General features: G+C 42.8%; 1 protein-coding gene across 1 annotated transcript; it reads left to right on the top strand.

Annotated features, from left to right (window-relative positions):
• Nucleotides 1–5,699: 5,699 nt before the first annotated feature.
• Nucleotides 5,700–24,122, top strand: LOC103815742 (interferon-induced GTP-binding protein Mx-like). Its single transcript, XM_009089567.4, has 14 exons — nucleotides 5,700–5,863; nucleotides 8,731–9,046; nucleotides 10,515–10,707; nucleotides 11,521–11,658; nucleotides 13,091–13,245; nucleotides 14,406–14,544; nucleotides 15,030–15,228; nucleotides 15,950–16,028; nucleotides 16,957–17,079; nucleotides 17,827–17,968; nucleotides 19,507–19,665; nucleotides 20,181–20,257; nucleotides 21,524–21,763; nucleotides 23,608–24,122. Exons 2-14 carry the CDS (start codon nucleotides 8,825–8,827, stop codon nucleotides 23,839–23,841), a joined length of 2,100 nt encoding a protein of 699 aa, XP_009087815.3. The 5' UTR covers nucleotides 5,700–5,863; nucleotides 8,731–8,824; the 3' UTR covers nucleotides 23,842–24,122.
• The last annotated feature ends 857 nt before the right edge of the window (nucleotides 24,123–24,979 follow it).

The following is a 24,979-nucleotide window of genomic DNA, read 5'->3' as shown; positions in this document are numbered from 1 at the left end:
ACTGGGGAGGGGGTGGTTCTGGGTGTGAGGCTGGAGCAGCCCCCCAGCACCTCTGGCTGAGGGGGTGGCACTGGGCTCTGTGCAGAGATGCACAGGGGGGGAATAGGGGGGGAATGGGAGATATTGGGTAGGAGCTGAAACGTGGGGGGTACATCCAACCAGATGTGAAGAAGGAAAAAAAGTCATTAGTCAATCATTTGAATGAATTTCATTCTGTGCAATTTCCATACCCGAGGGTTTTCAAGACTCACTGGGATAAAGCCCAAGGTGGCACAGTCTGAATCACTTTGATTTATAAGGTTTGACTAGACAACATCCAGTATAATATCTGAATAATTTTATGATTAAGGATTTTTCCCAGTGGTATAAGTCACAGAATGATCCTGCCAACTGCACCAACAGTACATTTACACTGTATTTTGATTTCTTTTTAAATTATAATGTGAAATGGCTTTGACAAATGCTTGGTCATTCATCTTTTGCATCATGCCCCATTCTTCTCTTCATTAAAATTATTTCAGAACACACTCTGCTCTCAGATTTGAATGAAATTCTGCTTAGTCTATTTTAAACATCTCTCTTGTGTTGTGTTAATCTGTAGAACTGTCTGCCAGTGAAAGAAGCTGTTATAAATCATTACATAAACATGAAAACTATTTTCAATGCCTTGCACTAAAAAAAATCCCACTAAGGGGTCAAGTTTTTATTTTGCAGTTTCAGGAGAAAATAGGAGAACCAAACTCTTGACACGTGGAGAAAGGAGAACCCTGATTTCACTGTTCACAGGAAGTGATGCTGCTCAGAGTCCTCCTTTTTTGCTACATAGTCCTGTGATTAAACAAAACCAAACTGATCGCGTAACAAAGGCACTGCTGAAAATTCATAAGCTAATCACTGGTATTGATGTTCACCTCCCAAATAGATCAGTTATGGTTTAACATGTCTCAGTAACTGCAGCAGCTATAGAAAACAAAAAACACAAGACAGAAATTTAAGATAACACATCAAAAGAACCCAGGCATTTCTAGTGGATAGCAGAGCCAGACATTCAGTAATAACTCACTGCAAGGGTCTGCTACGTTACAATTCTGATTTTGGGGTGATGGGAAAATGAGCTTCACAGCCATTCTTACAACCCACGGAATGCACAGCGGGAGACACTAAATTAACTCATGGGTTTCTGTATGCCAGGATGTCTTGGGTTGGAAAAGCAAGATGTGGCTGGGGGTGTGTATTCTATCACCATCTGTTAGAGGTGGGGCAGTTATCTTCTGGTAATTGGGCTGCCTGTTAAAACCAGGTGGGGCAGTTTGTTCTTTATCTCTCCCACAGCCCATCCTCCCTGCAGGAGATCTCTGCTGTCCATGGCCAGGGAGTGTCCCTGCAGGGCTGATCAAATTCCACCATCCCATGGGAGATGCTCTACCCAGAGGAGGAGCCAAGCATTCCTACCTGGATCCAATCTGCCCTGGGAACAGCCCAGCAGCCTTTGCCCCCTGCATTCCCGAGGAGCGCTTCTGCTGCTGCATTCCCAGAGGGAGAGCAGGCCCATCTCCAGCAGCCCTGGAGCTGCAGAGGAAAACTCCCCCCTTGGGCAGGATCCCTGCTCCAGCAGAGCCACAGCTGGCACTGCAGGAGGGCTGAGCCCCCCTGGGATGGGACTGTGCCACCAGCCTGAGCCCCCCTGGGATGGGACTGTGCCACCACCCTGAGCCCCCTGGGATGGGACTGTGCCACCACCCTGAGCCCCCTGGGATGGGACTGTGCCACCACCCTGACACACAGGGGACAGGGCATGCTCTGACTCTGGTAGTGTTGTTTTGTATTACTGCTTTTTTATTTTATTTTTATTTTCTTCCCTAATAAAGAACTGTTATTCCTATTCCCATATCTTTGCCTGAGAGCCTCTTAATTTCAAAATTATAATAATAAGAATTTGGAGGGAGAGGGTTTACATTTTCCATTTCAGGGGAGGCTCCTGCCTTCCTTAGCAGACACCTGGCTTTCCAAACCAAGACACAGGATGGGTGCTCTGCAAGTTAAATGCTTGAAATCCTTTTTCAGAAACCTCTATGTATCTAATAAAAGGCATGGAAGGCTTGAATCTGTTTAATAATGAACCAGAGCTCAGAGGAACCTGAGAATGACATCCTGAATGCTGCTTGGAGAGGGTCACTCTGAATCAGACGCCAGCAAAGAAGCCTCATTCTCAGCAGTACAGGCTGGTACAGGATTTAAAAGCAATAAAAAAAAAATGGTTATGGACAAATAATGATTTGACTGCTTTGGATTTAAAAGATGTTTTCTGTTGCATTCTGGAGGATGAGCAGAGCCAGACCATCTTAGCATTCAGGTGGGGAGATCCAACAGCAGGAAGAAAGGTGCTGCTATTCCTGCAGAACATTGATGGTGAGACACACTTTTCAGGTGGTCACAACACAGGGATTTTCATTAAGTTACTTCACCCTGTTGTCTTTCTCTTAATGCTAACCCTATTATGCTTTGTCTTAATTGCAGCACTGAATATTTGCATTTAAAAAATCGTGAAGCAATTGACTTGCCAGTCATCCCTATGATTAATTTCAGGAAAATGTGTCATGTTCATAAAAAGTGAGGCTTTTGAGTGCTGTTGTGGCTTCATAGCCTCAGCTGGAGGAAATGATGAACAACTCCCTAAAAGATAAATTATGTTTAATGTGTCTCAGTAATTGCAGGAGCTGTAGGGAAAAAAAAAAAAAAAAGAATAGAAGAAACTTGAGATAATGTGTCAACTGCAGCCAGGCATAAATTACTGCTGAACCAACAAACCAAAGACACTTGGTGAATAAACTAAGACAGTGCCAAATAGCAAGGAACAAAGTAAGGCCAGCTCATCAAATCAGGAATGGGTCATTTTGGCAAGGGGAGATCACAACCACTGACTCACTGCCCACCAACCCAAAAAACTCACTGACTCAAAAGAAGAGAAAGGCTGAGCATGAGGACTAATTAGCAAAAGAAGTGGGAGAATCATTTAATCAATAGAAGATAGAATACTGGTTAATAAGAGAACTCTGTGACTTGTAGCCAGTGAACATTAATGCCTTTGTTGGTGTATAAATAGGGAAAAGTTTTGATAGTCACTGGGCTGGCTTTGTGGATTTGCCACCCAGCACTTCTTTCTCTGCAAGACCATAAATAAACCAAATACCTCAGCTCTGTGTGAAGACCAGCCTCTTGCACACAGAGTGAAAAAAGCCATTTTGGGACAAGATTATGACTTAGAATCTCCTTCAGATTGCTCTCCTGTATGGTTAAGTGCAAGGATGGGGATGGTGAAACAGGCCAGGAGAGTTTAGAGCTGCAGTGTCCTGTTGCAGCCTGTGCCCAGCATCCTGCCACCCACAGCCAGAGCTTGGGAACAAATCCTCTGAATCACTGCCAGGTGAGGAGGGAGAAAGGGCTGGCTCCAGAGAAGTGTGAGTGCTGTGCAGTCAGACCCATGGAATTGAGTAAGGCAGTTGGAAACCCACCTGAACAGCCAGGAATTGAGAACTGTCAAGGTCTCTGGCTGGTCAGAGTGACCCCAAGAAAAGTTGGAAAGTCCCTTTTCCCAGCTCCTTGAAGGAGTCAGGGCTCTTCATTTCTCGATCTCAAGGTTTTTTATTGTATCTTATCTATAAAATTCTTTCTTCAGTCCAGCTGAGGTCTGCTCAGCAGGACAGCCCAGGACACTCTGCCTGCCCCTGGGGTGATGTTATGTCTTTATACTAAAAACTACATGAACAACATTTACAATCACTTCCCAATACCTATCACCTGTGTTAGTGAGCTTCTACTCTAAACCAATCCAAAAGTGCCACCATCACAGCAGGAGATGGAGGCCAAGAAGAAGAAGGAGAAAGGCAGGACACAGCCAGATCCCTCCATCTTGCCCCCTGAACCCCCATTCTAAAAAACCCCAAAATCTACTTTTTCACCCTGTGATAAATTCACTGTCATTCTACTTAATTTGTCGTGGCTTGCAGATCCTTATGTAAGGTTGGTAACTTGCTCCACAGGTCATAATCAAAACCACAGGCATTCTGGGCTCTTTTCCAGGGTCTCTGAGACCCCTGGCAGGGTCTTGGCTGCTCAGGACAGCCAGAGGGATGTCCTGGGTCCTGACAGAGAACAGCTGATCAGTTGAGGCAATGGGCAAAACCAGAGAGAGTGAGAAGCAAGGTGGGTTCCTGCATCCATCTTGCAAAGCCCCTGACTGAACAAAGTACACTGATGTTGCTTAACAGTTTACAGCCTATTGAAAACCGAAAAAAAACCCCCTAAAACACAAAAAAAATGAGGGCAGGAGAGCAAAGACAGCAGAAGAGGAAGCCTCCTGACCTAGTGATGTTGAGAAAGCACCACAAGGTCTTGAGAAACAATTTGGACTGTCCTGAGGGCAGTGCATAACAGAGAGAAATCACACTGTGTGTCCCTTTGCTGTCTTGTCACCCACATCCAACACCTTCAGCCTCTAGCAGCCAAGGCACAGCCCCAGGTGAGTGGTGGTGTGGTTTGCCACCCTGGCTGGGATGGAAAGTCTCACTGGGAGGTGGAAAAAATACTCCTGCTCCTGTGGAGGGGGCCCTCACCCACTTGCTTTTTGCATGGAGGGATGAGGAGGCTGACAGGGTCCCCTGGATGGCACAGGATCAGCATCCCCATCAGGCAACACCTGTGGGACACAGCAGCTTGAACCAGCAGGTTCTGCCCCTGGTGTGAGTGAACTGACCCACTGAGATGCCTTTTTGTGGGGGAGGAAGGGCAAGCTGTTGCTCAAATATTTTCAAGAACCCCTGCTATTTGTCCATGGCATCCTATTAAGCAGTACAGCCAGGGAAGGAGGAGCTCGGCTGTGTTGTGAGGAGTTTCATTTCTGCTGTTCACTAAACATACAAAGAAACGAAAGTAAAAAGCCCAATACATTGTTTTATTATTCCAGGGCTGACACAAAGCTGTCTAAACAGTCAGGATTTCACATTTGCCTGCCAAGACCTTTCATGGAGACAGTTTTGTCAAGAATTATATTTTGGGGTGACAGCTGTAACAAACTCAGAATTGCCTTCAATAAATGCATTTGCTGCATTAGTGCTAAATATCCGAAGGCTGCTCAGTGATTAATTAATAATTCACCATTCACTAAAAGTTCAGCAATAATTAAGCTTAACTTCACCTGGGTGTCATCTGCTGAATGCTGAACTGCTGTACAGAGCTGTGGCTGCTCTTCTGAGAGGCTTCGGTGAGAAGAAGGCTGAGAGATTTTTACAAGGGCAGTAGTAATAGGACAAGGGGGAATGCCTTTAAATTGAAAGGAAGTAGGTTTAGATTGGATATTAAGAAGAAATTGTGCCCTGTGAGGGTGGGGAGGCCCTGGCACAGGGTGCCCAGAGCAGCTGGGGCTGCCCCTGGATCCCTGGCAGTGTCCAAGGCCAGGTTGAACGGGGCTTGGAGCAGCCTGGGACCTTGGGAGGTGTCCCTGCCCATGGCAGAGGGGTGGAACAAGATCATCTTTATGTTCTCCCAACCCAAACCATTCTAGGATTCTCTGGCTCTCTGAACTGGCTGTGAGGTGCCCCCTTGTCTGTGGACACAATTTATGTGTTAGGATACCCATTTCCTTAATTGAACCAAGTGCAGAGTAAGCAAGTGGTGCCCACTCGTGGCACCTCTGCCTTTTGAAACAGCCTGGTCATTCCACAAAAGCCAGATATTTCTCCTGTGAGAATTAGTTTCATTTCTGCTCCTTCTCGTCATAATGGGAAGGTGGAGCCTGTAAAGGAAAAAACATCTGAAGAAGTTTCAGAAAGCCACTGCTTCTCCTTCCTTCAGGACACTTACAAGGGTAAGTTTCTCCCTTCCTTCTTCTAAAAAGAATAATGCAATTTTTTTACTGTTATCTTCATTCCTTTTAACGTGACAAGGCTGCATAAAGCATCTAAAGTAAGTGTGATTAGACAGGGCTGCCAGGAGCAGGATTTTTTGCTTTCTGGGGTAGAAAAATTTAAAAAAAAAGAAAAAAAAAATCTATTAGTATTATTATTGCCTCTTTAAAAGGAAATAAAACTGAGAGATGGCATTTAATTTATTTTTAAAGCCATTATTCAGCAAGATGATCGAGCCAGCACTATTTATGAGTAGGATCATAAGCTTTGCATTGCTTCATGTTGTTTATGAGAAGACAGCTGGAGTTAATAACCATACAACCTGGAAACTGTGAGGTTTACCCCAATACCCTGAAGTCACAGGATGTGTCAGCCAGAAATCCATGTGCTCCTCTGGCTGGACAGAGAGTGAATAAATCCAGGAGCTGTGTGGGTTCAGCACTGCAGTTCTGCACCTTGGGTTTGAGAGGGGATTTTTCAGAAGGGGTTTTTCATCCTCTACAGATGCAAAGCCAAATGGTCGTTACAGAAAAAGGAACTTCTCTTTGGCAGGTTGGTGTTTGTGCAGATGTGGGTGTGCAGAGAGTGCTTTGTGTTGTGCTGGGAGAGGTTTCCCTCACACAGGCAGGCAAATTCTAAAGATAAAGCTCAGTGAAATCAGTATTGTCCCTACAAAGGAGGCAGGGGCAGCTCTGGGGAGAGGAAATTTTTGGCAGACTTTCAGCATCATGGCGTCAGACTTTCAGCATCCTGGTGTCGTGTTTCACAAGTGGCTTCTGGCCCATTGTAGAAGGGCTCTTTACAATTGCAGCTTTTTTGTTTCCCTCTCCTCCTTTCTTTCATCCGATGTTGGCACGGCTCAGCACACAAAGAAATCGCTATGCCCGTGTGGCACAGGGAAGGGTTACAGAACCCACCCAGCCTTTCCTGGTCCAGGAGTGCAGCCCTAGAAATCCACACAGGTCTTTATTCTGGTGCTGACTGCAGGTATCTTTGTGCAGGGGTGTTGAGTGTGTGTGTGCACCCTGTGGTCTGCACCCCACCTCGATGTTTGTAAAGGTTAACTGAAGATAGTTGGATTGTCTCATGCATCCTCAGCCCTCCCCACATCCCTTCCCCTCCTCTGATGGCCATGGGGTTTGTCCTGAGTAAACACACCAGGTGGGTATTGCAGGATATCTGGATGTTTGCATAATTAATTCATTCCAGAGATGGGGAACTGAGATGTTTGTGATTGATTTTGGTGCACATTGACCCCAAAAAGAGTATAAAATGCTGCTGGAGGCTTGGCCAACAGGGCAAACTGGTGTCACGAAGCTGCAGGAAGTTTCTGGGTTGGTTTTCCCCCTTCTCCATCCCCTTCTCTCCCCACCCCCACCAGGGATGCCTACAAGGTAAGTCCAGCTCCAGTGCTTTTGGACAGGTGTTAAAATACCCAAGGTCCACCTAAACACAGACATAAAATCCTGAAGTAGCTCCAGAGGTGCTTGGTTGCTTTGCAATGATGAATTCTGCAAGGCCAAAGACTGGAAATCTGTACATTTCCACCTGAACCTGCTCATATTGTAACCCTTGAGACATGGACCAAATCTGGGACTGAAGTGCAGCAGCTTGCACCTAGGCTGCTCTGAGAAGTTTTGGAACCAGGGGGTCTCACTTGTGACTCAGCAGAAGGACCATGACCTGATTATAATCCATTGGAATAGATGATAGAGTTGTTATTTTGATTTTGCCCTGGCAATATTTACATGCTGTATTAGCAATCAATCTAATTAAAAATGCCCACACAGTCACTGTATCCAGTTTCTCATGCCTGGCCCACAACCTTCTCTCAATTGTGTGGTTTTTTCCTGAACTTGTTTTACACATTGAAAGTATAACCTACATTGTGTCTGATCATCCTGTTTTGACATCTGTTTAAATTGGAAAGCCTGTAAACTTAATCCAACAACAACAACAAAAAATTAACAGAACAGGAAGTTATTTCAAGCAAAGATGTGGTTCTCCTACTTTGTTTTCTGAAGTGTTTGAGTTAAACAGATCTTGGTTTTGGCAGAGGGAGGCTAAAAAATCTAGCATTGAAAAAGGACTCTTGAGTTTTTTCTTTTAAATCACTTTTTCTGGAAATCCCTTTCTCTGGATAATGTCACACCAAAAGCCACTAATTTCCTCAGTCACCCATGGAAAACAAAACTTCTTCATAAAGAAATGCTGAACAAGGAAATAAATTTTAAAATGCTTCCTATCCTTCCTTCTCTAACATCATGTGAAGCAAAGTCTGCTTTTGGCAGAGGGCTTTAAGCTGTAGAGGAGGGGACCAAGATACAGAGCTTCAAAAACAGGTGTCAGACTTGCCCCTGACAGTATTTCTTCCACAAAAGAGGTGAGATGGGCACTTAGCAGTCTATGGATTGGAGCCAGCCCACATCTCCTGACCCCAGGGAGTTAAGGATTCACATTCCCTCCAGTCCTGCCCTGATACTGACTGAGCTTCTCCAAACACCTTTCAGCAAATTTTTTCATTGAGGAGAATTTGCTTTTTGCAAAAACTTGTGTAACTTTTTTTTTCCTCAAAAAACCAGACATTGTTTTTCCTGTGGCAATTTTTTTTTTTTTTAATACCAAAAAGAGAGTTTAAGAGAGGTAGGGAGAAGTGTTTCAAGTCTATCCTCTGGGAAGAAATTTCAGTGATTTGAAAAGAGCTGTGGCTCTTGGCACCTACCAAGGGTTTGGATCAGGAAATAAAAGCAGTGTTTGGATCAGGAAATAAAAGCTCTGATCATTGTTGCCAGGTGGAGTCACTGACTTTCCCCATGTTTGGTTTCAGAAGCTGCACCTCAGAGTGGCTGGACCAGCCACTGATCAATGTTTCGTGAAGCACTTGCAGACAACCTACATCCAAATCAGTAAATCGGCATACCATGGATAAAAAGAAAGCAGCATTCAAACAACCTGAAAGTACCAAAAATACCCCCAAGAAAGAGGGGTTTGTATTTTCTTTTGTAAAACCATTTCCAGAAGCTGCTAGAGTGCCTCTGCCACCAGAACCAGAGGATGATCCTGGGCAGTCAGAGAAACTGTTTGAGAGCAAACCTAACCATGACCAGGACTTTGAGAAGAAGTTTTTCGCAGAAGAGGATGAGGTAAGGCAAGGAGAGGGCACAGATCCTCCCCACTCTTACTCTGTTCTTTCACTTTGTGCCCCAAAATTAATTCCTTTGTCTCTTGGGCAATCTGCACTTGTTAGGCCTAAGGAGAACTTTTGGGATGAGGCCTAGCATGTAAGTGGCAAGAGAGGTATCTGCAATTAATCTGCAAACATTAATAATTCAGGTCTAAAAAAAAGAGATGGCTGCAGCCTAGAAGCCAATTTAATGTGTGGCATGTGTCTCAGTCCTAGCAACAAATGTTGAACAGAAATCATAAAAGCTGAGGGTTTTTTCCTTGAGGCTCTTCAACCCTTAACAGAAATGCACAGAAAGGTTCATAATAACCTGTTTGAGTATTTAACACTGAACACAGGTTGGTTTTAAGTCTGTGATGCAGTTATTGAACTTTTTTGAGAATTTACTAGCTATTAAACATTGTAGTGAAGAGAGTGGGCAGGGGTTACCAAAAAGGGTTTAAAATGCCTGCCTTTAATAATGTGTGCTGCCTTCCTCATCTTGAACCAAAAAATCTGCTTTGTTTGAGTGCATCTGATCTTAGACATACTTCTAGAAGTATTTTTCTTGGATAAAAGTGATGGAGAGAAACTTCAGTTTTTCTTTTCAAAAAGTAGGTTTGAATGTGCCTGGCCCAATATGCCTGAAACATATTGGTGTTCCCAAAATTGCATCTCTAACTGCAGCAGTCACTGGAACATGGAGAGAGGAACTGGGAGAAGAGACCAAGCTGATCTTTATATACTTTAGCTGAGCATATTTAACAGCAGATGGACCAGTTTGGCCAAAGACTGGAAATTTTTTGTTTTGTTTTCATATAAATGAAGAGCCTGTGTTAATATCTGTACCTGTGTCAAATCCAGAAAATGACAATAATCAGTCACTTAAAACAACCCACTCATATTCATGCCTTATGTGAGCCTAAAATGAGGCAAAGAAGGAGGAGCCATGGTGATCTAAAAGATTTCAGCCACCTGTTAAGAATGTTACAGCAGAACTCTTTTGGTGCCTATGCACAAACTAAATCTTCAAACTGCAAAACAAAGATCTAGTAAGCTATTTTTTTACCAAATTCATTAATTTCTGGGATCAGTCTTCATTTGCATACACATCCTTCAGTACATCTATGGATGAGTGGAAGAAAATGGCAGTTATTAAAAAAACTCTTATTAAAAAAATTAACAAACCACACTTAGTAATGTGTTCTTTACCTTCTCAGGATGGCTTCCAAAATTTGTTATTTTTACTAAGGATGGTCTGACTCAACTGTTTCTCTCATATTTACAGACACCTGTTTATTACATGGAGATGCAAGGATGCACAGTGATACAAAGTAGACCTTGATGCCAGTAAATAACTTTTATTAAAGAATGATGAACAGAAAATGCAACTTTTTTTTCTTGTTTTTTTAATTATGGAAAATTAATTGTAATCTTAACTCTAACAGGCTGCAGAGCACAGCTTGTACAACCAGTATGAGGTGAAGATCCGACCCTGCATTGATCTTGTTGACAGCCTGAGAGCTCTTGGGATAGAAAAGGACCTGTCCTTGCCAGCGATTGCGGTGATTGGAGACCAGAGCTCCGGGAAAAGTTCTGTCCTCGAAGCCCTGTCTGGTGTTGCTCTCCCCAGGGGCAATGGTAAGAATTCACTCTCTCACATTTTCTCTTTGATGAAGTGGAAGGGATTTTTTTTTCCTTTTTTTTTTTTTTTCTTTTGGTCTGGAATTGGATAATTCCATGACTGAGAAGTGGAGATATGAGTGAGACACCACAAGGTAAATCCAAGGCACATGGTCCTGGTGGGCAAGAGACCAGCAGTAAGAAGTGTAGTGTGATTGTCCCAGCTGAATCTGTGCATTTCCCAGAAAGCAGCAGTGCAGCAGAGTAATAATTTCACATGGAAAACCAGCTTTTAAATTTGCTTTTGGGGTGGGTTTGGGTTTTTTAAACTACATTTTCTTACAGATAACTTTTATTATTATTATTATTATTATGTGTAAAAAGTGTACAAAGATCTTAATGCATTATTTGTCAGAGATGATGAAAGACTTTACAGCTCAAGAAGATCAACTTTCCAGCTCTGTGTGTGTATTTTTAAACACATATATTTTGCAAGTTCCATGGGAGTTTACAATATAATCCAGTCTTTCAAGCTGGAGTTGTGGAAAGGTTTTTCATAGGATTTAGTTGCAGCACTGAAACAGATCATCCAGAGAGGAGCAAAACTCCATCTGTGGAGGTTTGCAGGGCCAGACATGTCTGGGAAGAGCCATGGTTGACCTCATCTAGCACTGGTGACAATCCTGCTCTGAGCAGAAAGTTGGACAAGTCCCCTCTGGCAGCATTTCTTGGAACATTTCCACGTTTTTGTGTGAAAGAGGCAACCCTGTGTACACCACACACCTCAAGGCTGTGTTTCATGCACAACCTCTGCCTTTGGAACTGCTGCAGGTATTGTCACTCGGTGTCCCTTGGAGCTTAAACTGAAGAGGTTGCCTGAAGGGCAGGCATGGCAAGGGAAGATCTCCTACAAAAATGTGATCCAGGAGCTGCAGAATGCCTCTGAGGTGGACAGAGCAATAAGGCAAGGTGAGTGGATTTGGCTGGCTCCATCTCCTCTGAATCCTCCTCTTAACCTGAGCAGCATCCACAGTGACTGTGGAGTTACACCAAGAGCTGGATTCACAGCAGATGAAGCTGGGTCAGCAAAACTCATTTCTGTCAAGGGAGTTGTACCACTGCTTCAGTGGTGAAGATGATTTATGATGATGATCCCAGAATGGCCTGGATTGGAAGAGACCTTAAAGGTCTTCTAGTTCCAACACCTTGGGCAGGGATGCCAACCACTAGATCCATGATCCTTTTATCCTGATCCATGATAAAGGCTCAGGCTATGTCCTTACTTGGCTGGTGGCTTCCTGGTGTCCTGGTTTGGGGAGGTTGTCTGTCAAATAGTAAACATGTGACCTAAATGGTTCCTGTCATCAGTTCAAAAGCCCAGAGAGTGATCAAGGTGTCTCTGGCTGGAAATCTTATTATTTTGGAGGAAATTGCAAGAAGGCAGAGTGGAGGACAGAAAGCTTCTATGACCACAGGCTCATTCACTGCCCTTCACATGTCTCAGCTTTACTGTTATGACACTTCATGCTGGATAAGAAATCAGTGTTCTCACCCAAAGGGCAGTAAGCACTTGCCCTAAGTGTGAAAGTTGGATTGTCCTTACTTCCTTGACTAGCACAGCTCTCAATAGTGTTATTCTTTCTATTTTTAAAATTAGCTTTTCAATACATTATTTGGATATTCTCAAAACTGGCCAGGCAATTGGTATGAATTAAGGTAATTAAAGAGCTGAAAATCTCTGATGAGAATGACTGGGGTTTCCTTGCTTCTCTGCATTCACAGTTCCAGCATTATTGTCTTGTAGTATATGGGACAATTTACTCTCAATCTCCCTATCAAATTAAGAATATAGAACAACACCTATATTTCTTTCACAGCATCCAAGGATTAATTAATGCTTACAAAGTCTCTTGTTGTTGAGGAATTATTTCTACAACTGGCCATTGTTTTACCTGATCCCTTTCAATGTGGTTCATTTACATGTATTTTGTCTGCATACATGAGAGTCCATAAATAGATGCTCTGTAAAATATTTCAGCTCATATTCCAACTGGAATTCACATCAGCTTGTTCTGCATTATAATTTCCTTAGATTTTTGTAAAAATTGCTATTCTTTCTATTTCTTTTTAATTAGCTTTTCAATACATTGTTTGGATATTCTCAAAACTGTCCAGGCAATTGGTACCAATTAGGGTTATTAAAGTGTGTGGCTGGATCTGAAAGAAAACGCCAAGCCTGAAAGAACCTTAGGTGATAGTTGGTACATTTCAAAGTCATTGTGTCCAGCTTTGGTTTGATGCATCATTTGAAGCTTGTATTCATTGCCTTGATGCATTGCAATGATGCTTTGGCTTGTTGCACCATTTGAAGCTTGTATTCATTGCCTTGCTCTTTTCACAGCCCAGGATGTTGTGGCCGGTCCTAGAGGTGCCATTAGCCCGCAGTTAATTTCCCTGGAAGTTCGGTCCCCTGATGTCCCAGATCTGACACTAATTGATCTCCCTGGAATTGCCAGGGTGGCCGTGGGGGACCAGCCAAAAGACATCGGGGACCAGGTAAAACTCAGCCTCGTGTGCCAATCTGTGCCTGGGGTCTCATCCCTTGAGGGCTCCCAGCAGACCTTTTGTGAAGTAAACAGAATAAATGGAGGGGATCTCTGCTCTTCCTCTGGCTGCTTTTAAAAGAAATGCTGGGAAATGCAAATAAAACTCTGGTAGGATAAGGCCTGCTGTGAGGGGGATCTGCAGGAGCTGGGTGTGTTGTCTCTCCTAAAATACCTTTAAATGGGAACTTGCAATAAAAGGAGCCCAAGCTAAACTAGATATACCAAATAGAAATGAGACAAGATTGGATTGTCTGAGCTTTGCTTTCTGGGAGGAGAGTAATTTAATTCCACAGTTAGATAGCAATCTTTCTGTTGTATTGAGAAGAAAGCAGCAGGTGTGATAAAATCCAAACATTTCCCTTGTTCCCAGCTGTCTGTATGCTCCAGAGATGGAGTCTGTAGCACTGCAGCCTGTCAGAAACTGCAAGAGAAGTACCTGCAATTAATGGGTGGGAAGTAGAAAAGAGAGGCATCTTTACCAAAATCCAGGGGGAAAAAAATTTATTTACTGTGGAATAAGCTCTCGGTGCTCTGTGAAGCTTCTACAAAACAACACAAATTATGAGGAACTCAGTTTGGGATTGAAACAGAAAGATGTCAACTAGATGTCATGAGCATCTTCCGTTTTGGTGCTTTTTAAAATTTCCCTACGATTATTCCACTGAAAAATAAGCCAAACACATTTGTGCTCCTTTTAGAGATACAAATTTGAGATTTATCAGCACAATCGAGCTTGCTTTCTTTCCATGAGTGTATACCTACACCTCAGAACCTTTCTTACATGTGTTAGATATCAAATACCTTGAATATTCCCGTAATGAAAGATTAGATATGCACAAGAGGTTAAACTCCACGTAGCTGTCAAGACAGGCTTAACAGCATTAGTCTGGTCTCATCCATGCCAGAGGTTTGGATTAATCCTGACATGAGAAAAGAGAGTGCATTCTTCTTCTGGGCCCTTTCCATGCCACCCTCTAGCATGTAACACTATCCTCAGCATATGTGGCATTTAATGTCATCAGGCAGTGGCTCATATTGCTAGAAATTGTCCCATCCTACAAGCAAGTGTCTGATTTCACTGAACCTCCTCACTGCTGTATTGAATTGCAGATCAAAAAGCTACTTAAAAGAATCATTGGCTGCAAAGAGACAGTCAATTTGGTAGTGGTGCCATGTAACGTGGATATTGCAACAACAGAAGCGTTGAAAATGGCTCAAGAGGTGGACCCCACTGGAGAAAGGACAATAGGTGAGATCATTTTTTAAGCTAGGAGCTGAAAAGGAGGTCAAATCTTTTTTATTCCTTCCCATGAGGTCTGTTGTTCTATGCTCTGTGAAATTAGCTACTAGAAGAAGAGGGAAAAAAAATAAAAACCCAAACAGAAAACAGCCTGAAGAATATATTTGCAAGTATTTCTAGTCACAATTCTTGAGTAGCTCCAAGAATCCCTTAGTCTGGTGTCTTGCTGGCACTCCTCTTATGAATAACTGGAAGCTGAAAATCTCAGTTAATGGTAGTTGATCTGAAGTTAATGGTAAAAAAGCTTTGCTTTAAAAAAACCCTAAAAGAAAGGTTTGCAAAGCAAAAGGCGTGGTGGGAGGAACTGCAGAGTGAGTTTTACAGCCTGGGAGCTGAGAACTTTCCAGGTGAGAGAATACAAAAAAAATTGCTTTGTAAAACATGGTACAGAGTGTTCCTGCTTGGTGGTTAACTTTTCTCTTTTAACTTCACAGGAATCCTCACAAAACCTGACCTGGTGGACAGGGGAACTGAAGAGGCCATTGTTAAAATACTGCAAAACAGGGTAATCCCCCTCAAAAAGGGCTACATGATTGTGAAGTGCCGTGGGCAGCAGGACATCCACAACAAACTGACCTTGGCTGCTGCAATCCAACAGGAGAGAAACTTCTTTGAGAATCACAAACATTTCAGGTACTCCTCACAGAAAAGTTCTCATCAAAAACATGTTAAAGTCACCTCAAAGCTCCCTGTTGATTTGCTGAGATTTAACTGCTTAGGGGATACAAACAGGTATTAATTATACTCAATATTTCTCATTGCCCATGTAGGGTTGTGTTTCAGTAACCCAAAATATTTTTACCTACTGAATAAACTTTTAAAAATGTTTTTGGGTTTGTTTTTTTTTTGGATGCAAAATACATGGGGAAAATGCTATGAAGTTCAGAAGTTCTGAATAGTCCCAAAGAATTCAAGTTAAAGCATCTGAGCACTTCAACCAGGCACTGAAGTATTTCTGTTCACTGGAAAGCATGGAGGAACAGCATGAGAAAGAAAGGCTGTGCTGAGGACACAGCCTGCCCAGATGACTCAAATAAATCATAATACAGAGAATGGAAGCTGACAAGGGTTGTTCACACATGAAGAAATACTAGAATAGCACATTCATCTGCTGTTAGAATTTGCTTTTTTCAGATTTTTCTGTTTCCCTTTGCTCAGTCAGTAGCTGTCAAACAACTCTTGAATAAACCCAGAGTCCTGGGCAGCTGCCACATCTGCACCATCATGGCCCAGAGCCCCTTATTTTACTCCAATTGTGTAATGGAATTAGTGAACACAGAGCAGAGCATCAGTGCTGCCTCCCTGCCCTGCACAGCCTGGCTATCCAAACCCACCTTTTTCTCCTTTTTCACAGGGCTTTTATGGAACAAGGAAAAGCCACTATCCCCCATCTGGCAGAGAAGCTCACAGATGAACTTGTGAAACACATTATTGTAAGTAACAGAAGTCCCAAACTGAGCAGGTTGTATCAGTTACTGCCTAAAAACAAGTTCAGCCCTTCAGCCTTGGGCTGCAGTTGGATTTCATCTTTCTGTGCTTAATGATGCTTCAGCTCAGTGATCAGAGAACAAACTGAACTGAGAGGCAGAGGTAAAAAACCCCATGTTCTGTCCTCTGATTTGCCTTTTAACTGCAGGTCAACAATAAACAAATTCTTTCATCTATTTGTGACTCATAATTCCTGACTTTTCAATGACAGCCATGATATTTATTTTTGTTTATGAGTGTTGATCACCTGGGTGATGAGTTACTGCTGTCAGCTTACTGAAGCAGTGATTTCTATTCCACTGAAAATGTCTTCAAAACATCAAGATGTTCTATTATATTAATATACTAGTGTAAGGCTATTGGGGTTTTTATTTGGTATATCAGCACATAATATATCTTATTCCATTAAGTGAAGATGCTAAAATATAGGGAACATTTAAATTCAGTCACAAATGAGGAAAAACATTTATGTAAATTTACAGAACATAAGCAACTAAACAGCCATGCTGCATCAGGTATTTACCAGGAATTGAGCAGCCACCACTTTCCTGGCACAGCCTGTGAGGACATTGGTTTTGGCTCCCTGTGGGTGAAATTTTGCCCTAGACTGCAGCTGTTCTGCCCAGCTCTCAGTGAGGTCCAGCCTGATCCCTCAGGCAGATCCTGGCTCCTGAGTTCCCCCAATAAGGTCCATATTTGCTTTTCTGTGTCATCCCACTATCACACATGGGTCACTGACAGCAAGCTCTTGGATTTGTAAAAACAGCCAGGATCCCATGCAGGTGTAGATCACTCCAGAGGGATTTTGTTTTCCTTCTGAAATCTGACAAGTTCAACCTATCTCAATGTTCTTCTTCACTGTCTCCTCCCCAGAAAACTTTGCCAACACTGGAGAGCCAAATTCGTGACATCCTCCATAAAACATTGCAAGATCTGCAAAGGTACAGAAGAGGCACACCCCAGACAGAGTCTGAGAAGCTGTTTTTCCTCACAGATGTGAGTATCAGTGCTGGTCACAGAGCAGAGCAAGGAGGTAACTGTAACAGAGAAAAAGAAACCACCTGAAATTATCAAAACAGCAGCATGGACCACTGGGAAGTTTGTGGTATCCATCATTTTAGTGAGGGTAACATAGACAAACCACACCTGCAAAAATAATGGACCCTAGGAGCTCATGGCCTCTTCTAAAAAATTTTTCCTGTGATTATGGGACATGAAAACTCAACAACTTGGTTGATTGGGTCAAAATCATGCATCTCAGCAAGGGAAAACAAACTCCTTCATTCTCAACACTTTGAAGGGTTCCCATTGTTTACAGTCATAAGACCAAATGTATTCCTGATATCAAAATGTGTTTTGCAGGTCCATCTAAGTGCCCCATCTCATGGAGTTAGTCCCTGAGTGAGCCTTCAGTAGGCTTTAGAGGTGCTTGTGGAAGCTCATCAGACTTCATACAAGTCTGGCCTATTAGAATTTAGTAAACGGCTCCAAAAGTCTACAGGGGAAAAAACAAAAGAATACAAAGTTTGTTCTCCTCTAGCTCTAGTTTGGTGGGGAAAAAATAAAAAAACCAAACAAACCAGGAGCTAAGAGCATAAAAGATGTAAGAAAGGGATTTTTTAATGAGCTGTGTCCCTGCTTTAACATCAAACAACTGCAGATTTACTTAACATGCACAAATTAATCTGAAGAAATGAAACTTCAGATTAATAAACTGCCTGGTTGTTGTTCGATTCACTGCAGTTGATCAAGCTCTTCAACCAAGACATCTCTCAGAGCACACGGGGAGAGGAGCAGCTGTTTGGGGACGAGGTCAGGCTGTACACCAAGATCCGCAAGGAATTCCGCACGTGGGGCGTGATTCTCCTGGAGTGTGCTGCCAGGGGTAAGCACAGAACAGTCTCAAGCTGGGCCAAGGGAAATACAGGCTGGATATCAGGAAAAGGTTTTTTACAGAAAGGGTGATAAAGTTCTGAAATGGTCTGCCCAGGGAGGCGGTGGAGTCACCATCCCTGGGTGTGTTTAAAAACAGACTGGATGTGTGGTAAATTCAGGTCCACCAATGAAGGAATGATGAATCAGACTCCATGTTCTCAGAAGGCTAATTTATTACTTTATTATACTATAATATATTATAGAATACTATACTGTACTAAAGAATACAGAAATTATACTTACTGATTGCTGAAAAGATAATAATGAAAACTCATGACTCTCTCCAGAGTCCTGACCCAGCCTGGCCCTGATTGGCCAAAGAGTGAAAACAACTCCCAGCAGAATGCAATGGAACAATCACCTGGGGGTGAACAATCTCCAAACACATTCCACATGAGCACAGCACAGGAGAAGCAAATGAGATAAGAATTGGTTTTCTTTTCTCTGAGGCCTCTCTTGCTGCCTTTCAGCTTCCCAAGAGAAGAACCCTGGGTGAAAGGATCATGTTCAGGGAATGTGAATGCCACAGGATGTGGCACTGGGTGCCAGGGTTTAGTTGAGCTGTTGGGGCTGGCTTGGACTCGATGATCTTGAAGTTCTCTTCCAGCCCAGTGATTCTGTGAATTCTGTGAACCCATCCTGGCAGCTGACCTGAGAGCCCATCCCCTTGCTTTTAAACCCAGGCACAGCATCTTTAATAAATATTTTCCAAGAAAATTAAGAGTAAGAAGCCAGGAGCATCCATCTGTTGTGGTGTCCTGGGGACACAGACAGTTTGTGTTAAATGCTGTCATTACAGAGAGGTCAGTGCTTGTCTCTCTTCTCCCACCACAGCAATAAAATCAAGACACTGGCACAGAATTTGCTGGTGATATTCTGAAGCATTCTTCTGAGTAACAGCAACATCAATGAAGAATAATAAATAATAACAATCTAGATAACAATTTTTCTTTTTACTCCTAATGTTTTTATTTTATTATTGCTATTAATACTTTAAAATCTGGGTGGGTGTTTTTCCATTTTAGCTCTGGGCTAAGGTGGTACCTCACACAATAAAAAATTGGCAGATTTGTATAGTATCAACAAAGAAATACTGACTGTGATATCTTAAATAAAAATAGCTAGTCAACACTAAATTCCCCAGAAAAGTGTTTAGTCAGCTTGGAGGTTTGTTTTGTTTGGGGTTTTTTTTAAAACTTGGAAGTGACTGCTAATGACCAGCTACTTCTGTGAGGGAAAAAATGCCAAGAAGAACCAGAATTTTTGTGGCCCGTCATAATTTCTGTCAGTCAGCTGCTTGATGCATTGTGTGAGATGGCTCATTCAGAGAACAACAACCTGTTAGTTCTGTTCTGTGGTAACAAAAAAACATCTCAGTAGTTTTTCCTCTCAAGAACAACTCAAAGAGGAGAAATAGACTTCTTTCTTCAACCTGAAACATGTACATAGAGTGATTTAGTAGCAGAGCAATGTGTTTTACCATTACAGCTAAAAAAAACGCTCCTGGTAAAGTGTGGAAATACGAAGACCAGTACCGTGGACGGGAGTTCCCAGGCTTCAGCAACTACAGGACTTTTGAGGACATTATAAAAGAGCAGATCAGAGAACTGGAGGAGCCAGCAATTGAGATCCTGAACAATGTGATGAGTATGGCCCAGCCCGTGGGAGGCTCTTGTGTGGGGGACACTGCTGGGCCTGATAAGTTCATTTTCCAGGAGAATCTGATGCTCTCAGGATCCTTCAGTGTGTGGAAATAAATATGATTCAGCTTGGGGGTTGCTCTTTCTCTAGAGCCTTAACTCTCTAACATGGTCTCCAGCATTTGTTAATACTTTTCCCAGTGGCTCTTGGAAGGGAATTAAAAAATAAGTATAATAAATAGAGCATAACTATAAAAAATTAGAAAATAACTATAATAAATAACACAGCAAAGAAAAAGTACAGTAGAAGTACCTGGTGTTAAGTGGTCACATTCTTGGACCTGGAAATCTAAATTTCTGCTTGTTTGTATGTGTCATAAAAGCAGAGTGCACCAGTACAGCAGCTCAGTTATTTCTGAATGAGTAGAGAAAATGAGTAGTCTCCCAAGTCTCATATTAACAATAGCTTAAAACCCTGAATTACTTACCTGACTTTATTTTGTCTCTCTGTTCTTCCCTTAGAACTGGTTGAAGAGAAATTTATAGAACTGGCTAACAGGAATTTTGCTAATTTTCACAATCTCAGCAGAGTTGCCAAGGTGAGACACTACTATAACCTGAGATTCTCAAAAAACAGAATGGCATTTGTAAATGCATCCATGCTTGTGGTACCTGACTCACTGCATTACTCTTATGCAAGCATGGAATTTCTTGCAGGAAAATAAGAAAGAGCCTGAAAATGATAGCATGATTATAATGGCACTAATGAAAGTATATTTTGCACAAGATTTAATATATACATTTTTTATTCATTCTCCTCAAATTCTTGACAGTGCAAAGAAAACCTGGTGTGGCTGCCTAGAAGAGTTTATCATTAATTTCAGACTTAAATCCTGTAATGATTTCTCAGAGTGCTGAACTGTTTTTCCCTCTCTGAAAGCAAGCCAGGTTTTTAGCCAGGAATCTCAGGAATCTCATCTTTGCTGAAAGGGAGCAGGAGCAGACAAACCAAAAATCATCCAGCCATGAAAAAACTAGAAGGTGACTGTTCACAGTTTGGACATTGGCATGTTTTGGGGTGGAGTTCAGTGGTGTGGATGGCCTTGAAGGCCTTTTCTTAGAGCTTAGAGGAAAAGATGAGAAGCATTGAGGAAAAGACCAGAAGCAATGCTGTCAGCCAAGAAACAGAGCCCACTCACAGGGTACTGCTGAAAAAGGAAACCCAGAGGCAAATGTGAGTGAAATAGGTGGTTTGCTATTTCTCTTGCCTGGTCAAACCCTACTGAGCTCCCAGGCCAACCAGACAGTGAACAAATAAATTATTTTATCTGAACACAGAGGTGTTCAGGCAGGGTCTCCAGGTGTAGCACAGTGAGAGAAATGAAGAGGGAAGAAGTTCTGGCAAGCACTGGACATGAGAAAAGATATGGGGTGTTTTCTTAGGGATGCTAGGAAAGCATTTTAAGGGATTTTGAGCATGACTGAGGGAACTTTGCCACCCCCACAGACTTTTAGGTGAAGTATCAAAAAGGCCAGAAAGAGTCAGATGGCTGCAATAAAAGCACCAGACAGGGTTGGTTTGCTGACAACAGATATTTTCCTTAGGGTTTCAAGCACCAGGTTTGGAGTGATCCCACTCATGTGTAAGGAAGGGACAAAACTGCCACATTTTCCTGCTCTTTCACAAGAGAGAGACCACAATCCAAAGCATACTCCATGTTCCCATGGTCTGGGGTTAGACAGGGCTGCACAAGGACAGTTGAACACTGTGCCCACCTTGCCATTCCCTGGGGACACTGCTAAGCACTGGCACCTTCCCAAAGGGAGCAAGTGTCTCAGAACTTCTTGTTCCTTTCTTTTTTTAGGTGAAAATTGAAGACATTAGAGACAAACAAGCAGAAGATGCTGAAAGACATATCCGAGCCCAGTTTAAAATGGAGAAAATCGTGTACTGCCAGGATGACCTTTACATTGGTGATTTAAATACTGTTAAGACAGAAAACGCTCTCAACGCGTCCTTAGGAAAAAATCTGCAGTCTCAGATTGATGCAAAGGATCCCTCTGTTGTCTTGGAGATGGTTTCTCACACCAGTGCCTATTTCTCTGTGAGTTCACAGGCAGATTTGCTGCCCCCTGAATGCCAGAGCAGATCCCCCTCAGCCAGATCTTGCTGGAGCCAACACAGCCTTGCATGCCACACTAGCACCGTGCAGGGAATAGCCAGGGCTATCCCAGTGTCTCATTCAGGTACATGCTCAGCTTCTCTGCAAACTACCTGGAGCTTCTGACCAGTGATGAGAGTGTCAGGGCAAAGCTGGGCTCTGTCAGCAGGTTGCAGGATGCAGGATATGGTGATTAGAAAAGCCTGAGTGTGCCAAAGTGACAGCTGGCCCCTAAAGCCCTTGTTAGCTACCTCCCAGTCTGGCTCAGGTCAGCCTCAAGCCACTCTTCACAATCCTGCAGCCAGCAGAACGTGGTGACAGTGGCTTGCAGTCAGAACCTAAATTACTACAGCAGGAGGAGCAATAATAAAACATTACATTAAAATATATCAGCTGTCTGTAGAGATCAGAGGGCATCTGCTGTACTGCAGATAGCACCCTGTGAGGTCTCTGAAGACAGATGGGGTGTTTTAACAAAGGATCACGTTAAAGAAAGGAAACAGAACATGCAGGATCAAGATTAGCTTTGTTGTAAAACTCCCTCAGAAAGTAACAAGTTCAATATTAATAATTCAGGAAGGTAGGTAGCAGCTCCCTTTGAATTCCAAGAGCAGGCTTTGTGACGAATTCCTGCAATTAAATGCTCAGGCTGATGAAGACAAAACCCTTGGTTTTCACTGAACAAGAAACAAAGCCATAAGAGCATAAGCATGTCCATCCCACCTTGCTGCACACTCTGCTATGTGTTTTATCTGCAGGTAAATACTTTTGTAAATGCCCTGAGAGCCATTTTCAACAATCCCCTCAATGCCAGGGCACCACAGCTCCTTGGGACTGACTCATGCAAGGCCAAATAGAATTGGAGTGAGATGGAAGTTGTGTCCATGCCTACACCCTATAGGACCTACAAAAGCCATTTCCAAGCTGTGCTGCAAAAACAAAGACAGAACCTCTCAATTGCAGCCAGGCACTTAGGTCTAAGTGCTCACCCAGCACCAGGAGGGCAGGAGGCAGCCACTTCCTAGAGCTGGGAGAGGTTTAGAACCTTGTGTTGCCCTAAAGCACCAAGTGGGCCCCCAAACCCTGTGGATGTCCATGGGGAAAGGGCCCCAAAAGCTCTTCTGGATCGATCTATTTCAGTTTGCAGCCATAAATGAAGCAGGCAGTCGGTCAGGTCAGACAGATTATCTCATGGGGATAAAACAGATGTAATGTAGGCACAGGCTGGTCTCACTGCTGCTGAGGACATTTCCCCTTAAGGCTAAAGCTTCCTCCAAAGCTGTCTTAAGCTTAAAAGGACAACCACATCAGAAATACCATCTAAATAGCACCATCTAAATAACAATCTAATAGAGGAATTTGCCAGCTTTAGGAAAAATCCCTCTGTGATTTCCTGCATCAAAACGTATTGTTAGCTTTCAGTGGAGACAGGTTGGACACCAGAAACTGAGCATGAGTTCTGCTTGTCAGGAATGTCCTCCTATAACTTGTCCCAGTGGCAGCTGACAGAGCTGAGCAGAGGACAGTCTGCCTTGGCTTTAGTTAGCTGAGGGAAGAAAAGCAACAGCTGACATCCCCATTACTCCAAATTTTTAGATTTCAGGCACAAAAGACATTGGTTGCAAAGATTTTTTAGTTCATAGCAGCACTCCCTTCTTGAACAGCAACTCAGTACAACATTTTAAAACCTTGGAACCACTTTTTTTACCAAATTACCTATAGACCCTTCATATTTCAGACCTTTGTGCCAATTTAGTATTTTGCCTTTTTCTTCCTCCATCTCACAGGAAGCAAGCAAGCGCCTTGCCAACCAGATACCTCTGATCATCCTGTCTTCTGTCCTTCATGACTTTGGAGAAAACTTGCAGACCTCAATGCTGCAACTTTTACAAGATAAAGAGAAGTTAAACTTTCTCCTTGATGAGGACTCTGAAGCTGCTAAAACCAGGAATCACCTCAGCCAAAGAGTTGATCGCCTCAACAAAGCCTGCCAGTACCTGAGAGGATTCAGCTTGCTGTAATTTCTTTGTTTATCATAAGGTTTTTTTTTCTCCTCATCTTCTAGCATTACTGAAGAATTTAGTATAATCCCATAAAAATGTAGCATCAGCCCAGACCTTTAATACTAATTTCTAGTGTTCAGTTTTTCTTTATTTTCCATAATCATATGCAAACAGCTGCCTTGGCATAAAGAGCTCCACTGGGGGAGTTGTGATTAAATAAACATTATCCCATTTTTAAACATTTTCTTTGTGAACTCTGTGTAACCACTGGAATAATCATTAAAAAGCTAACACTCTGAGGATTTTGTTTTTTGGGTTTTTTTTTTCTCTCCTTTTAATGATGTATAATTCACAAAGTGTAGTAATCAAATTATCTAGCTTTCCTCCATGAAGCTTAGTGCATGGCACTGATGATCTCCCACCTCCCTTTGTGATTTTGGCTTGCTGGGGTTCTTCTATTTCCTGCTATCACCTAAAGGCACCTCTGCAAAGTGTCACCACTAAATCTCAGCCCAGGAGGGAGAGAGGAGCACACAGCAGGCATGAAACCCTTCCAGCCTAGGAAGAAAAGAAAGTTTATTTCCTTTATGTGACTGGTGCATCCAGAGGATGCCATTGGCTCTGTTCAGTCTCCTCTCCCAGCTCTCTGATTTGCAGAAGGCCAAGAGGCTCCTCCTCTCAGATGTCTGCAGCATCACTTGAAATTTTGGGATTGATGGGCAGGATTTGGATGTCCAAGAGGGAAGAAACCTCCCAGGATGTGAAACATTACAAGGGTATCTCAGCTTGTGTTTTGCTGCCTTTCTCCTTCCCCTCCCCAGGGCAAGGAGAACCTTTCCAAAAGCTTTCATTTCATGAAAGCCAATGCAAAATACATCACACTCTGTGCTCATGACATTTTTCACATGGAAGATTTGGTTTGATAAACAAAAGTAATGTCTGCATCCAGCTAGAAAAAACGTGTTTATACCAGTGTGTGATGTAGTCATTTCCAAGTTTCTTACAAGAGAATCCTTCTCCTCAGGCTGGGCATGACAGAAAGGGTTTGTCCCTGTGGCATGGAACTGCAGCTGGTGCCTGACTTTTGGTACAGCATTCACCCCAACATCCAGCTTCCTCAACCTCCTGGAACACTGCAGCCAGCTTCCCCTTTCTC

This window comes from Serinus canaria, chromosome 1, assembly GCF_022539315.1.
Source record: "Serinus canaria isolate serCan28SL12 chromosome 1, serCan2020, whole genome shotgun sequence".
NCBI classification, from domain to species: Eukaryota; Metazoa; Chordata; class Aves; order Passeriformes; family Fringillidae; genus Serinus; species Serinus canaria.
This window is presented reverse-complemented; position numbering and strand designations above follow the sequence as displayed.

Bases quoted from the DNA above. Each gene is read 5' to 3' on its own strand.
- LOC103815742 (XM_009089567.4), top strand. From the start codon at position 8,825: ATGGATAAAAAGAAAGCAGCATTCAAACAACCTGAAAGTACCAAAAAT. The intron at 17,080-17,826 runs GTGAGTATCAGT...GATTCACTGCAG, and splicing joins AGCTGTTTTTCCTCACAGAT to TTGATCAAGCTCTTCAACCA. The intron at 19,666-20,180 runs GTATGGCCCAGC...TTCTTCCCTTAG, and splicing joins GATCCTGAACAATGTGATGA to AACTGGTTGAAGAGAAATTT.